Genomic DNA, 16,709 nt, shown 5'->3' with positions numbered 1-16,709 from the left:
CGCAGTTTAAGTATGTAGTAAACTGTGTGAAGTCTATTTCCACATTAGCCTAGAATTAACTGGGAAATATTGTTTAACAAACTACCATGGTGATCCCAAAGTAACAGAATGAAGTTATCCCTATAGAACCAACATCTCCTGAATACGATGTGCAGGTGACGTCCTACATCATACTTCCGGGTCCTGTCCCCCAATCTTTTCAATGGGCTTGACGATTATATCATAACATGAAAACGCCATTGTTTAACCTGTTGGGGCTAGGGGGCAGTATTCTCACGGCCGGATAAAAAACGTACCCGATTTAAACTGGTTACTACTCTTGCCCAGAAACGAGAATATGCATATAATTAGTAGATTTGGATAGAAAACACTAAAGTTTCTAAAACTGTTTGAATGGTGTCTGTGAGTATAACAGAACTCATATGGCATTTCAAAACCTGAGAAGATTCCATACAGGAAGTGCCCTGTCTGACAATTTGTTGTCCTTCTGTTGCATCTCTATCAAAAATTCTGCATCTGTGCTGTAACGTGACACTTTCTAAGGCTTCCATTGGCTCTCTAAAGCCGCCAGAAAGTGGAATGGGGTGTCTGCTGTCTCTGGGCAAAGAACAGCAGCAGAGTTTGTAAGTGGTCAGCCTGGGGACAGTGAGACTGAGATGCGCGTTCACGAGACTTCTCAATTTTTTTCCTTTCAGCCTTTGAATGAATACAACGTTGCCCGGTTGGAATATTATTGCTATTTTACGATAAAAATGGCATAAAAATTGATTTTAAACAGCGTTTGACATGTTTCTAAGTACGGCAATGGAATATTTTGAAACTTTTTGTCACGAAATGCACTCGCGCGTTACCCTTTGGATAGTGACCTGAACGCACGAACAAAACGGAGGCATTTGGATATAACTATGGATTATTTGGAGCCAAAACAACATTTGTTGTAGAAGTCCTGGGAGTGCATTCTGACGAAGAACAGCCAAGGTAATCCAAGTTTTCTAATAGTAATTCTGAGTTTAGTGAGCCCCAAACTTGGTGGGTGTCAAAATAGCTAGCCGTGATGGCCGAGCTATGTACTCAGAATATTGCAAAATGTGCTTTCGCCGAAAAGCTATTTTAAAATCTGACATAGCGTTTTCATAAAGGAGTTCTGTATCTATAATTCTTCAAATAATTGTTATGTATTTTGTCAACGTTTATCATGAGTAATTTAGTAAATTCACCGGAAGTTTTCGGTGGGAATGCTAGTTCTGAACATCACATGCTAATGTAAAAAGCTGGTTTTTGATATAAATATGAACTTGATTGAACAAAACATGCATGTATTGTATAACATAATGTCCTAGGAGTGTCATCTGATGAAGATCATCAAAGGTTAGTGCTGCATTTAGCTGTGGTTTTGGTTTTTGTGACATATATGCTTGCTTTGAAAATGGCTGTGATTATTTTTGGCAGGGTACTCTCCTGACATAATCTAATGTTTTGCTTTCGCTGTAAAGCCTTTTTGAAATCGGACAATGTGGTTAGATTAACGAGAGTCTTGTCTTTTTAAAATAGGGTAAAATAGTCATATGTTTAAGAAATTAAAGTTATAGCATTTTTGAGGTATTTGTATTTCGCGCCACGCGATTCCACTGGACTAGGGTGGAACGCAAACGTCCCACCTAGCCCAGAGAGGTTTTAAGATACTTTTACTGCATTTTAAGATTTTCTTTGCGCTGAAGACCATTGTGCTATGTTTTTGCCCATTCAAGGCCATTCAAAAAGCCTATAAAGTTACAAAACTTCAAGGCTACTTCCTGGAAAATGCTGTGTCACTTCCATAGTGTATTAGACCTCTAGAACTGAGAACTTCATTGTCAAGCCTGCCCTGTAATATTCACATAAATCCCCTATGGGTCCTGGTCAAAAGTAGTGCACTAAATGGAGAATAGGGTGTCATTTGGGACAGAAATTAACTCTTGCTAATCATATGTAAATGAACTGAGTATTCTGTGTGTACTGACACCTCTCTTCCTCTCCCTCTCTTCCTCCTCTCCCCCTTTCATCTGCCTCTCTCCCCCCTCTCTTCCCCCTCCCCCTCTTCCTCCTCTCCCCCTCTTCCTCCTCTTCCTCACTTCCTCATCTTCCCCTCTTCCCCCTCTTCTTCTTCCCCTCTCTTCCTCTTCCCCCTCTTCTTCTTCCCCTCTCTTCCTCTTCTCCTCTATTCCTCTTCTCCTCTCTTCCTCTTCTCCTCTATTCCTCTTCTCCTCTCTTCCTCTCTTCCTCTTCCCCCTCTCTTCCTCTTCTCCCCTCTCTTCCTCTTCTCCCCCTCTCTTCCTCTTCTCCCCCTCTCTTCCTCTTCTCCCCTCTCTTCTCTCCCTCTCCCCCACTTCTCCCCCTCTTCTCTCCCTCTCCCCCACTTCTCTCCCTCTTCTCTCCCTCTCCCCCACTTCTCTCCCTCTCCTCTCCCTCTCCCCCACTTCTCTCCCTCTCCCCCACTTCTCTTCCTCTCCCCCACTTCTCTTCCTCCTCTCTTTCTCCCTCCTCTCTCTCTCCCTCCTCTCTCTCTCTCCCTCCTCTCTCTCTCTCCCTCCTCTCTTTCTCTCCCTCCTCTCTTTCTCTTCCTCCTCTCTTTCTCTTCTTCCTCTCTTTCTCTTCTTCCTCTCTTTCTCTTCCTCCTCTCTTTCTCTTCCTCCTCTCTTTCTTTCTCTTCTCTTCTGCTCTCTTTCTTTCTCTTCCTCCCCCTCTTCCTCCCCCTCTTCCTCTTCCTCTTCCTCCAGGTGACGGGCACCATGGGTAGCATGGAGAGTGGTCTGAAGCAGCACCTGGCGAGGTTGGATGAGATCTTCGCTACGCGGGGAGACTATGTACAGACCCTGCGCTTCATGCAGCAGATGGCTGACAACGTCATCAAACAGCTGTCGGGCCTGCCTGACTGGGACATGACTAAAGTAGATGTGGTCGCTATTGCAGACCAGACCACATACGTAGAGTACTACAGGTATAGATAACCAGACCGCATACATAGAGTATTACAGGTATAGATCACCAGACCACATACGTAGAGTACTACAGGTATAGATAACCAGACCAGACCACATACGTAGAGTACTACAGGTATAGATAACCAGACCAGACCGCATATAGACCAGGGCCTGGTTTCCCAAAAGCATCTGAAGGCTTAGTTCATCGTTAGAAGCTTTGCAGGAGCATCGTTAAATCTCTTAGCTGTTTCCCAAAGCCATCGCTACTAAAGTTACACTTGAAAATTGTCGTTATTTAACGCCTCAGGCCACTCCTAGAACAGCTAAGTCTGTCGTTAATGCTTTTTTGCCCTCCGGTGTGACTTTATAGACAGAAGATCTCCACTAAACACAAAATCAAGATGTTTATCTGTCTTTCTGTGACCGCTGATAACTTCAGAACGAATGTGACTAGAAATGTATTTGCAATTGTTACAAACAAGCTAAGTATAAAAATATACATACTTTAATTGAAAACCGAGATGACTGCATAAACAGCCTACAGTATAGCCTAGATAAGTCTATCATTCAATAATATTGAAATCGATTTAATTTTCATTCAGTTGTAAGCGGCTGTCGGTAATTTTTGCCTCAATATATTTAATGATGTGTAACAACATGTGCGCAGTGTGAGGGCAGTGTGTGTGTGAGAGGTACTGTAATGAATGGCTACCTCTCGTTCAGTAAGATACTTTTGGTCATGTAGTGTATGTGTAAACCTGTTCGTCGAACATCTCATTCCACTATCATGGGCAGTAATATTGAGTTGGTCCCCCCTTTGCTGCTATAATGGCCTCCACTCTCCTGGGAAGGCTTTCCAATAAATGTTGGAGCATTGTTGCAGGGACTTACTTCCATCCAGCCACAAGCATTAGTGAGGTCGGGCATGGAGGTTGGGTAATTAGGCCTGGCTCACAGTCGGCGTTCCTATTCATCCCAAAGGTGTTCGATGGAGTTAAGGTCAGGGCTCTGTGTAGGCCAGTCAAGTTCTTCCACACCGATCTCGACAAACCATTTCTGTATGGATCTCGCTTTGTGCACAGAGGCATTGTCATGCTGAAACAGGAAAGGGCCTTCCCCAAACTGCTGCCACAAAGGTGGAAGTACAGAATCATCTAGAATGTCATTGTATGCTGTAATGTTAAGATTTCCCTTCACTGGAACTAAAGGGCTTTGCCCGAACCATGAAAAACAGCCCCAGACCATTATTCCTCCTCCACCAAACTTTACAGTTGGCACTATGCATTCGGGCAGGTAGCATTCTCCTGTCATCCTCAACCCAGATTCATCCGTTGAACTGTAAGATGAAGTTTTATCCTTCTGATTCTATCAATTCTATCCTCCTGATTCCTCCTTACAAGCAAAAATTAAAGCAGGAAGCACCAGTGACTCCGGTCTATAAAAAAGTGGTCAGATGAAGCAGATGCTAAACTACAGGACTGTTTTGCTATCACAGACTGGAACATGTTCCGGGATTCTTCCGATGGCATTGAGGAGTACACCACATCAGTCACTGACTTTATCAATAAGTGCATCGAGGACGTCGTCCCCGCAGTGACTGTACGCACATACCCCAACCAGAAGCCATGAATTACAGGCAACATTTGCACTGAGCTAAAGGGGAGAGCTGCCGCTTTCAAGGTGCGGAACTCTAACCTGGAAGCTTATAAGAAATCCTGCTATGCCCTCCGACGAACCATCAAACAGGCAAAGCGTCAATACAGGGCTAAGATTGAATCGTACTACACCGGCTCCGACGCTCGTCTTATGTGGCAGGGCTTGCGAGCTGCCCAGTGATACAACGAGCTAAATCACTTCAATGCTCGCTTCAAGGCAAGCAACACTGAGGCATGCATGAGAGCATCAGCTGTTCCGGACAACTGTGTGATCACACTCTCCGTAGCCGACGTGAGTAAGACCTTTAAACAGGTCAACATTCACAAGTCTGTGGGGCCAGACGGATTACCAGGACGTGTGCTCAGGGCATGTGCTGACCAACTGGCAGGTGTCTTCACTGACATTTTCAACATGTCCCTTATTGAGTCTGTAATACCAACATGTTTCAAGCAGACCACCACAGTCCCTGTGCCCAAGGACACAAAGGCAACCTGCCTAAATGACTACAGACCTGCAGCACTCACGTCCGTAGCCATGAAGTGCTTTGAAAGGCTGGTAATGGCTCACATCAACAACATTATCCCGGAAACCATAGACCCACTCCAATTTGCATACTGCCCAAACAGATCCACAGATGATGCAATCTCTATTGCACTCCACACTGCCCTTTCCCACCTGGACAAAAGGAACACCTATGTGAGAAAGCTATTCATTGACTACAGCTCAGTGTTCAACACCATAGTACCCTCAAAGCTCATCACTAAGCTATGGATCCTGGGACTAAACACCTCCCTCTGCAACTGAATCCTGGACTTTCTGACGGGCCACCCCCAGGGGGTGAGGGTAGGTAGCAACACATCTGCCATGCTGATCCTCAACACTGGAGCCCCCCAGTGGTGCGTGCTCAGTCCCATCCTGTACGCCCTGTTCACCCATGGCCAGGCACGACTCCAACACCAAGTTTGCACACGACACAACAGTGGTAGGCCTGATCACCGACAACGATGATACAGCCTATAGGGATGAGGTCAGAGACCTGGCTGGGTGGTGCCAGAATAACAACCTATCCCTCAACGTAACCAAGACTAAGGGCATGTGCTCTTAGGAGATGATTGTGGACTACAGGAAAAGGAGCACCGAGCACGCCCCCATTCTCATCGACGGGGCTGTATTGGAGCAGGTTGAGAGCTTCAAGTTCCTTGGTGTCCACATCATCAACAAACTAGAATGGTCCAAACACACCAAGACAGTCGTGAAGAAGGCACGACAAAGCCTATTCCCCCTCAGGAAAAAAAAATATTTGGCATGGGTCCTCAGATCCTCAAAAGGTTCTACAGCTGCAACATCGAGAGCATCCTGACCGGATGCATCACTGCCTACGGCAATTGCTCGGCCTCCGACCGCAGGGCACTACAGAGGGTAGTGCGTACGGCCCAGTACATCACTGGGGCTAAGCTGCCTGCCATCCAGGACCTCTACACCAGGCGGTGTCAGAGGAAGGCCCTAAAAATTGTCAAAGACCCCAGCCACCCCAGCCATACTGTTCTCTCTACTACCGCATGGCAAGCGGTACTGGAGTGCCAAGTCTAGGACAAAAAGGCTTCTCAACAGTTTTTACCCCCAAGCCATAAGACTCCTAAACAGGTAATCAAATGGCTACCCGGACTATTTGCATTGTGTGCTCCCCCCAAACCCCTCTTTTATGCTGCTGCTATTCTCTGTTTATCATATATGCGTAGTCACTAACTATACATTCATATACATACTACCTCATTTGGCCTGACCAACCAGTGCCCCCGCACATTGGCTAACCGGGCTATCTGCAATGTGTCCCACCCACTACCCGCCAACCCCTCTTTTAAGCTACTGCTACTCTCTGTTTATCATATATGCATAGTCACTTTAACCATATCTACATGTACATACCACCTCAATCAACCTGACTAACCGGTGCCTGTATGTAGCCTCGCTACTGTATGTAGCCTCGCTACTGTTATAGCCTCGCTACTGTAATAGCCTCGCTACCGTATATAGCCTCGCTACTGTTATTTTTCAGTCTTTTTACTGTTGTTTTTATTTCTTTACTTACCTCTTGTTCACCTAACACCCTTTTTGCACTGTTGGTTAGAGCCTGTAAGTAAGCATTTCACTGTAAGTTCTACACCTGTTGTATTCGGAGCACGTGACAAATAAACTTTGATTTGATGATTCATCACTCCAGAGAACGCGTTTCCACTGCTCCAGAGTTCAATGGCGGGAATTTTACACCACACCAGCCGATGCTTGGCATTGCACAAGGTGATCTATAGGCTGCTCGGCCATGGAAACCCATTTAATGAAGCTCCTGGTGAACAGTTCTTGTGCTGACGTTGCTTCCAGAGGAAGTTTGGAACTCGGAAGTGAGTGTTGCACCCGAGGACAGACGATTTTTAGGCCCTTCAGCCCTCGGCGGTCCCGTTCTGTGAGCTTGTGGGGCCTACCACTTCACGGCTGAGCCTTTGTTGTTCCTAGACGTTTCCACTTCACAATAACAGCACTTACAGTTGACCGGGGCAGCTCTAGCAGGGCAGACATTTAAGGACTTGTTGGAAAGGTGGCATCCTATGACGGTGAAAGTCACTGAGCTCTTCAGTAAGGCCATTCTACTGTCAATTAGGATTGCATGGCTGTGTGCTCGATTTTATATACCAGCCAGCAATTTGTGTGGCTGAAATAGACGAATCCACTGATTTTGAAAGGGTGTCCAAATATTTTTGTATATATAGTGTATTTATCCGGTGTTCAGATTGTTTTTACATTTACACAACATTATTATAACCTTACTGAGTTCAGATGAAAAAAAAAAAGATTAAAACATAGTTCAGCGGAGAGCCTCCACATTCAGCGAGTTGTTATACATGTATCCAATTCCCTGTGATGGTGTCCAGCCTGTGATGGTGTTCAGCTTGACTTTAATTTGGCTGAGAGACACACAGTAGAAGTGGTCACAGGAGGCACCAGGCACGTGGTCCTACAGCCCCCTGCTGAACATGTACTGTACTATCCTCTGGCTGCCCAGAGATTAGAGGGGGGGGGTAGAAGAGGGGGAGGAGGGTAGAGGAGAGGGAGCGTAATATGAGAGACGGAGAGAGATGGATAGAATAGAGAGAGGGGGAGGGGGAGCGAGAGGTGGACGGACGGACGTAGTCATAGCTTTCAGAGCATTACATATTCATGCATATGGATTTGAGCTCATCCATTAGTAAACCATCTGGAATGGATTTGTGCCCCAGCCAGAGACCACTGACCACAGCTACTACATAGCACTGCTTCTGTTCTGACTGGAGCAGATGGCATCAGGAAAGGGCACGGAACACACACACACATTGACTAAGGCTACATCTTCTCACACACATATACATACACCTACACACAGATTTACATCGTCAGCAAAAAGTAAAGATAACAAGCACACACACAGCCTACGTCATGTCTATTCATACACTGACACAGACGCACACTCGGTATGCATCCTATTGGGGTAAAGTGTCAGCCAGTTGTGTGTAAGCTAGGGACATGAGCAAGCCAGCGGACTCTCATTTGGGTTGAAATGTGGTTAGCTCCTCCCTCTGCACATTACTGTAAGGATAGAAATACTGTGATGGTTGGACCTGCGGCCATATTGAGTGAACCCATAAGAGTAAATCAAGGAAGAAAAGAGAACTGTGACTGACTGTCTGTCATTCCCTCTGTGTCCTCTAGGATCCTGCTGTAACTCATTCTAGATCTGTTACACTGACCGGCTGTCATTTCCTCTGTGTCCTCTAGGTGGCTCACCTACCTGCTGCTACTGATTCTAGATCTGGTGATCTGTCTGGCGGCTTGCCTGGGCCTAGCCAAACAGTCTCGCTGGCTGCTGACAACGTGAGTAGCCTACTGCCCCTGTTACTGCCCCTGTTACTGCCCCTGTTACTGTTCTGTCCCTGTTACTGCTTCTGTCCCTGTTACTGCTTCTGTCCCTGTTACTGCTTCTGTCCCTGTTACTGCTTCTGTCCCTGTTACTGCTTCTGTCCCTGTCCCTGCTTCTGTCCCTGTTCTGTCACTGTTTCTGTTCTGTCACTGTCCCTGTTCTGTCCCTGTTCTGTTACTGTTCTGTCCCTGTCCCTGTTCTGTCCTGTCCCTGTCCCTGTCCTGTCCTGTCCCGTCCCTGCCCCTGTTTCTGTTCTGCCCCTGTTCTGACACTGTTCTGCCCCTATTCTGACACTGTTCTGGCCCTGTTTCTGTTCTGACACTGTTCTGGCCCTGTTTCTGTTCTGACACTGTTCTGGCCCTGTTTCTGTTCTGGCCCTGTTTCTGTTCTGACACTGTTCTGGCCCTGTTTCTGTTCTGGCCCTGTTTCTGTTCGGTTCAATTCTTTAAAGTATTGTTTGGGCTGTCGGTGGAATTGGCTGCTTGGAGATTTGCCATGCCCATTTCCAAGAACTATACATTTGTGGTTGATTGAATTGACTTGGAATTGTGCCATAACTGCCATTTCAAGAACCACCCCAGACTTCCTAGAGTGTTAATATACTGTAGCAAGTTAACACTTGACCTGTTTTATGGGTCTTAGATAACGAACATGAATTACATGTGCAGTTGACTGAAATATACATTTTCTTTTTTTACATTTCTAGTCTGGAATAGCTTGAATTATTTAGTTCTTCATGTGAAGCTGTTTTAAGCCTGGTGTAGAGGGCAGGAGGCAGTGAGGGAGGAAGGTAGAGAATTTCACTGGACAATGTAGGTCTATGTTAATATCTAAGAAATACTAAATGTACACACAATCAGTTCAGTATCTATAGTCATCCATAATGATTTCCACTGAGTACTTCAGCCCTGTGCTGTACAGTGAGAGGGATTCCACATGGCACACACATCATACACAGACACACATCGTACACAGACACACACCCACACAACTTAACTGACAGATTAAAGTCTGCTTGAAAGAGCCGCTAAGCTGCTAATGTTAGCTATCAAGCTAACAAAGTTAGTCCCAGATGAGTTTTCCAGTGGAGCCCTCTTTGACTGGAGAAGTAAATCAATCAATCAATCAAATGTATTTATAAAGCCCTTCTTACATCAGCTGATGTCACAAAGTGCTGTACAGAAACCCAGCCTAAAAGCCCAAACGGCAAGCAATGCAGGTGTAGAAGCACAGTGGCTATGAAAATCTCCCTAGAAAGGCTGAAACCTAGAGAGGAACCAGGCTATGAGGGGTGGCCGAGTGGAGATTATAACAGAACATGGCCAAGATGTTCAATTGTTCATAGATGACCAGCGGGTTCAAATAATAATAATCACAGTGGTTGTAGAGGGTGTAACAGGTCAGCACCTCAGGAGTAAATGTCAGTTGGCTTTTCATAGCTGATCATTCAGAGTATCTCTACTGCTTCTGCTGTCTCTAGAGAGTTGAAAACAGCAGGTCTGGGACAGGTAGCACGTCCGGTGAACAGGTCAGGGTTCCATAGCCGCAGGCAGAACAGTTGAAACTGGAGCAGCAGCATGACTAGGTGGACTGGGGGGGGGGAACTCTCTCTAGCCCCCTGACACATAAACTATTGGCACATAAATACTAGAGTCTGAGACAGAAGGGGTCAGGAGACACTGTGGCCTCGTCCGACGACACCCCTGCACAGGGCCAAACAGACAGCATATAACCCCAGCCACTTTGAAAAAAGAACATCCCCCACACCACTAGAGGAATATCTCCAACCACCAACTTACTACCCCGAGACAAGGCCGAGTATAGCCCACGAAGATCTCCCCCACGGCACAACCCAAGGAGGGTGCCAAAAAAATGAAGGTTTCCAGTGCTGTAGGAGCTTATCTACTACGTTTGTGAGGGACAAACTGGATCGTTCAGAGTTCCAATGTGGCAATTGTTTTCTTGTCGACGATTATAGGCTTGAGGTGGCTTCCTTTACCATGCAGGTCGCTAGCCTGCATGGAGTGTTTACCTTTTCTACGCCGGTTGCTGGACGGCATTCGTGCATGTTGGATGCATCTCTGTCTTGTCGTTATCCGACTGGCCGGTGTTGCCTGGAGTTCATTCACCAGGGGAGTCATCTCCTGCCTCTCCTCCCCATCTGATAGTGGAGTCGAAGGAGCACAGCAAGAAGGAGCACAGCAATCGATGATGGTCGCATGTCACGAGCCTGGGAAGACAGCGGCCTCCCGCAAAGCTGTCTAGACTCCCAACGAGAGGCCCGGAGCGGATACAAACAACGAATAATTTTGCCACCCTGGAGCCTGATCTTCCTGCACCTTCGTCACTGGGGGGGTTACCTGTGTCTTCGGCCATTATGCCTATTCCAACTCCTTCCCCTACAATTTCGAAGTCGACGTCGGCAACCTTCCGTCCCTGCTCTGGATTGAGCAGGGCTACTCCATCTGTCAGAGACCTGCACCATCCTGTGAAGCATGGGAGTGGTTGGATTTCCTCATCTTTCTCGCCAGCTGTGATTTTGGGCAGCTCCATGGTAAGAAATGTGACTGTTCCTGGTGCAAAAACAATGTCCTATCCCGGAGCTTGTGTAAATTACATTACTAAGCTGCTCCCGTATGTACTACACCAGGACATGGACATCGATTCCATCATAGTCCATGTGGGTTTTAATGACATTATGAAGGGCAGCTCTGAACAGTTGAAACTGGATTTCAAAGAGCTGATTGACTTTGCTAGACTCTAATAAAGACCCATCATATCTGGTCCTGTGCCCTCTCTGAATTGTGGCATTGAATGCTTTAGCAGGATTATTTCTCTTCACAACTGGCTACGTGATTATTGCAGTTCAATGGGTGTAACTTTTGTTGACAATTTCGATACCTTTTGTAAACAAAACACGTTTTATAAGGACGATGGTATACACCCAAATCATTTGGGTTCATGGATCCTTTCACAGCATTATAAGTCTGTGTTGGGACAATGACTTATCAATGACCCAAGCCCAGCTCAGTTAATCCCTACCATTGTGTCGCTGAGTCATCATAATGCTTTCGCAAATGTACATTATACCAGGGGCATTGGTAGACACAATGTAAGTAACCTAATTGATGTCCCTCTGACTGCCCTGAATGCCTCTGCTGATCCTACAGCTATTGTATGTAGCAATCATGTACCTATGAATCAGATGTATGCTGTTATCACTGAGGCTGTGTGCCCTAGTAGGAAGTCCACTGTGTGCAGCTCACCCTGCACTAAAATAAATAACATAAGCATATCTACTTCTGCTAAGCTTCCCAGTAAAGCAATGAAAACAAGCAAGCATCCCAGAAAAGTGCTCATAATAGCCCATGTTAACATAAGTAGCTTAAGAAACAAGGTTAATTAATAACTTGCTAGTAACATATGACATTCATATTCTGACTCAGAAATGCACATTGACAATACCTTTGATGATACAGTGGTAGCAATACAAGGTTATAACATTTACAGAAAAGATAGAAATGCCAGTGGTGGAGGTGTTGCTGTTTATATTCAGAACCACATTCCTGTAAAGAATAGAGAGGATCTCATGTTAAATACTGTTGAAGTAATATGGCTACAGGTTCATCTGCCTCACTTAAAGCCCAATCTTGTGGGAAGCTGCTATAGACCACCAAGCGCTAACAGTCAGTATCTGGATAACATGTGTGAAATGCTTGATCATTTATGTCATATCAACAGAGAGGTTTCATCATGCTGGCCACTCAAACAAAAAGCTTCAAACTGTAACCAGTGCCTGCAACCTGGTTCAGGTTATCAGTCAACCTACCAGGGTAGTTACAAACAGAACATGAATGAAATCACCGACATGCATTAATCACAACTTTACTAATGCTGTAGAAATGTGCTTGAAAGCAGTATTCAGATCCATCAGATGTAGTGATCACAATATTGTAGCCATATCTAGGAAAACCAAAGTTCCAAAGGCTGGGCCTAATGTAGTGTATAAGAGGTCATACAATAAGTTTTGTAGTGATTCCTGTGTTGTTGATGTAAAGAATATGTGAATAAGAATATGTTTGTGGTGTGTAATGAGAAGCAAAAAGATGTTGTACTTGACACATTTATGAAATTGCTTATTCCAGTTGCTAATAAGCATGCACCCATTAATGCAATGACTGTAAAAACAGTTAAATCCCCGTGGATTGATGAGGAAATGAAAAATTGTATGGTTGAGAGGGATGAGGCAAAATAAATTGCAAATAAGTCCGGCTGCACAACTGCTTGGCAAACATACTGCAAATTGAGAAATCATGTGACTAAACTAAATAAAAAAAAAAAAAACTACACTATGAAACAAAGATAAATGACAAAGAATGATAGTAAAAAGCTTTAAAGCACCTTAAATGAAATTTGGGGAAAAAAGTCCAACTCAGCTCCATCATTCATTGAATCAGATGGCTCATTCAACACAAAACTGACTGATATTGCCAACTGCTTTAATTATTTTTTTCATTGGCAAGATTAGCAAACTTAGGCATGACATGCCAGCAAGAAACGCTGACACTACACATCCAAGTATATCTGACCTAATTATGAATGACAAGCATTGTAATTTGGAATTGTGAGTGTGGGAAAATGATTGTTTACCAACAATGACAAGCCACTGGGGTCTGACAGTTTTTAGATGGAAAATTACTGAGGATAATAGGGGACGATATTGCTACTCCTATTTGCCATGTTTTCAATTCAAGCCTACTGGAGTGTGTGTGCCCCCAGACCTGGAGGGAAGCAAAAGTCATTCCGCTACCTAAGAATAGTAAAGACCTTTACTGGCTCAAATGGCCGACCAATCAGCCTGTGACCAACCCTTAGTAAAGTTTGGGGGGAAATTGTGTTTGCTCCTCATTACACACCGCAAACCAACAAATATTCTTTGCATCTACAACCTAGGAATCAGTACAAAACTTATTGCATGACCTCTTATATACTATTAGGCCCAGCCTTTGGAACTTTGATTTTCCTATATATGGCAACTGTATTGTGATCACTACATCTGATGGATCTTGATACTGCTTTAAAGCACGTTTCTGCAGCATTAGTAAAGATGTGATTAATACATGTTTACTGCCTTAATTTTGTCAGACCCCAGGAAGCGTAGCTGCTGCTTTGGCAGGAGCTAATGGGGATCTATAATAAATACAAATATACACACACATCATACACACTCAGCATATAGTAAGCATGTAACTCATCTTGGCCCTCTGTGCTCCCTGTCTCACCTTGTCACACTTTTTTGGTTACTACTTGTTTCCATATATGTTATTTCATGGTTTTGATGTCTTCACTATTATTCTACAATTTTGAAAATAGTAAAAATAAGGTGTTCTAAAACTTTTGACCGGTAGTGTACGTAGACACACACTATGTATATGCACACAAACACACACGTTTCCACTGCACTACAAGGTTGTGGTCACATGGTGATGATGTAATTTCCTGAAGGCATTAGTTCATAAGTGGAGAGGGGGTGGATTGGAGTTAGTGGGGGGTCGAGAGGGGCAAAGAAATGCATTTCCTATTGTCTGTCCATGGGGGGATGGTTTGGAGGGAGCAGACAGGATGCGTATCTCATTGCCTGCATCATGAAGTCGTAAAGAGGCTGTTATCGACTGGAGGACAGCCGAGATGATGCGCCCTGACATCTCTCCTACTCTTCATATGCTGTTCTCTAAAGAGCTTTCTCAGTCTCCGGAGAGAGGACTTTTGAATGGCGAGGCAGAGTAACAGCCCAGACCTCACCATACGATATTATCACCTTACTGAGGGACCTCACCATACCATATTATCACCATACTGAGAGACCTCACCATACCATATTATCACCATACTGAGAGACCTCACCATACCATATTATCACCATACTGAGAGACCTCACCATACCATATTATCACCATACTGAGAGACCTCACCATACCATATTATCACCATACTGAGAGACCTCACCATACCATATTATCACCATACTGAGGGACCTTACCATACCATATTATCATTATACTGAGGGACCTCACCATACCATATTATCACCATACTGAGGGACCTTACCATACCATATTATCACCATACTGAGGGACCTCACCATATCTTATTATCACCATACTGAGGGACCTCACCATACAATATTATCACCATACTGAGAGACCTCACCATATCTTATTATCACCATACTGAGGGACCTCACCATACAATATCACCATACTGAGGGACCTCACCATACCATATTATCACCATACTGAGAGACATCACCATACCATATTATCACCATACTGAAGGACCTCACAATACAATATTATCACCATACAGAGAGACCTCACCATACCATATTATCACCATACTGAAGGACCTCACAATACAATATTATCACCATACTGAGGGACCTCACCATACCATATTATCACAATACTGAGGGACCTCACCATATCTTATTATCACCATACTGAGTGACCTCACCATACAATATCACCATACTGAGGGACTTGACCATACAATATCACCATACTGAGGGACCTGACCATACCATATTATCACCATACTGAAGGACCTCTCAATACAATATTATCACCATTCTGAGAGACCTCACCATACCATATTATCACCATACTGAGAGACCTCACCATACCATATTATCACCATACTGAGAGACCTCACCATACCATATTATCACCATACTGAAGGACCTCACAATACAATATTATCACCATACTGAGAGACCTCACAATACCATATTATCACCATACTGAAGGACCTCACAATACAATATTATCACCATACTGAGAGACCTCACCATACCATATTATCACCATACTGAGAGACCTCACCATACCATATTATCACCATACTGAAGGACCTCACAATACAATATTATCACCATACTGAGGGACCGATATGTATTGTGATTTGATGCTATGATTTTATTGCAATTTGATGTTCAAGATATTCCCCCATCACTAATGATATCATCTTTGATTATCACATCCTTGATGACTGCATACTTGGTGACTACACTATGACTACAGCAATTTGAAGAGTTCTAATGTTTGTTGGCCAGTGTTATAATTATTATAGTGTGTTATTAACAGTGTAATAATACCTAAAGTTCTCTCTCTGTGTCCCTGCAGTATGATGGTGTTTGGGGTGCTGACGTTGATCCTGAGCTGGGCGTCTCTGGGAGCTGACCTGGCCACTGCTGTGGTGAGCTAATTTGACTCTGAGGCCTGTGTTCCAAATGGAACCCTATACCCCAGGGGTGTCAAACATACAGCCGGATCCTGCCATCCAGAGCTACCCTCTCCAACCCTAATCTAGAGCACCTGATTCTAAAAATGTGCTGGTTGATAAGCTGAACCAGGTTAGTTACAAATGGGGTTAAAGTGAAAACCTACAGGACGGTTGCTCTCCAGGAACAGGGTTAGAGTGAAAACCTTCAGGAGGGGATAGCTCTCCAGGAACAGGGTTGGAGTGAAAACCTTCAGGAGGGGGTAGCTCTCCAGGAACAGGGTTGGAGGGAAAACCTTCAGGAGGGGGTAGCTCTCCAGGAACAGGGTTGGAGTGAAAACCTTCAGGAGGGGGTAGCTCTCCAGGAACAGGGTTGGAGAGCCCTGATCTAGGGAACATGGCACCATTTTTAAACAACTCAGGACCATGTCCAACTGTTACTGTGCTAATCAATTCTCACCATGGCTGACAGCTAAGACAAATTGCTTTGGGGCCATGAGTGTTCACTCTCACTTTGAAAGTCTTCTTGTAGAGTGTGTGTGTGAGTCTATACTCTGCGTGCATGTGTGAGTTTGAGAGAAATCACATTAAATAGTTTTCCGGCAGAAATCCTTAGGGATATGCCTTTATATGTGCTCTGAATACGTATTCACAATGTGTTAACGTAAAGCCATATTTCGTTTACATAGACAAGTACTATTGCAAGTGCATAGTACTATCAAGATGGCGCCGACAGAGAGGGCTGCCTCGCTTCTAGTTCGTAGCAAACTTTGCAGTATTTTGTTTTTTTATGTATTATTTCTTACATTGTTTGCCCAGAAAATGTTATGTGTTATTACATACAGCCAGGAAGAACCCATTGGATA

The 16,709-nt window shown here is 44.5% G+C and overlaps 1 protein-coding gene across 2 annotated transcripts in view; it reads left to right on the top strand.

Moving 5' to 3' along the window:
- LOC106610147 (protein tweety homolog 2-like) overlaps nucleotides 1-16,709 on the top strand; it is a 98,487-nt gene that overhangs the window by 62,277 nt on the left and 19,501 nt on the right. For both annotated transcript variants that reach the window (XM_014209326.2, XM_014209327.2), the window contains exons 4-6: nucleotides 2,757-2,977; nucleotides 8,424-8,519; nucleotides 15,747-15,819. In XM_014209326.2, the coding sequence (XP_014064801.1) occupies nucleotides 2,757-2,977; nucleotides 8,424-8,519; nucleotides 15,747-15,819 (390 nt within the window). The remainder of the gene's footprint in view (nucleotides 1-2,756; nucleotides 2,978-8,423; nucleotides 8,520-15,746; nucleotides 15,820-16,709) is intronic.

The sequence above is a fragment of the Salmo salar genome, chromosome ssa01 (assembly GCF_905237065.1).
Source record: "Salmo salar chromosome ssa01, Ssal_v3.1, whole genome shotgun sequence".
NCBI classification, from domain to species: Eukaryota; Metazoa; Chordata; class Actinopteri; order Salmoniformes; family Salmonidae; genus Salmo; species Salmo salar.
The sequence above is the reverse complement of the archived record's forward strand: the minus strand, read 5'-3'. Positions and strand labels throughout refer to the sequence as shown.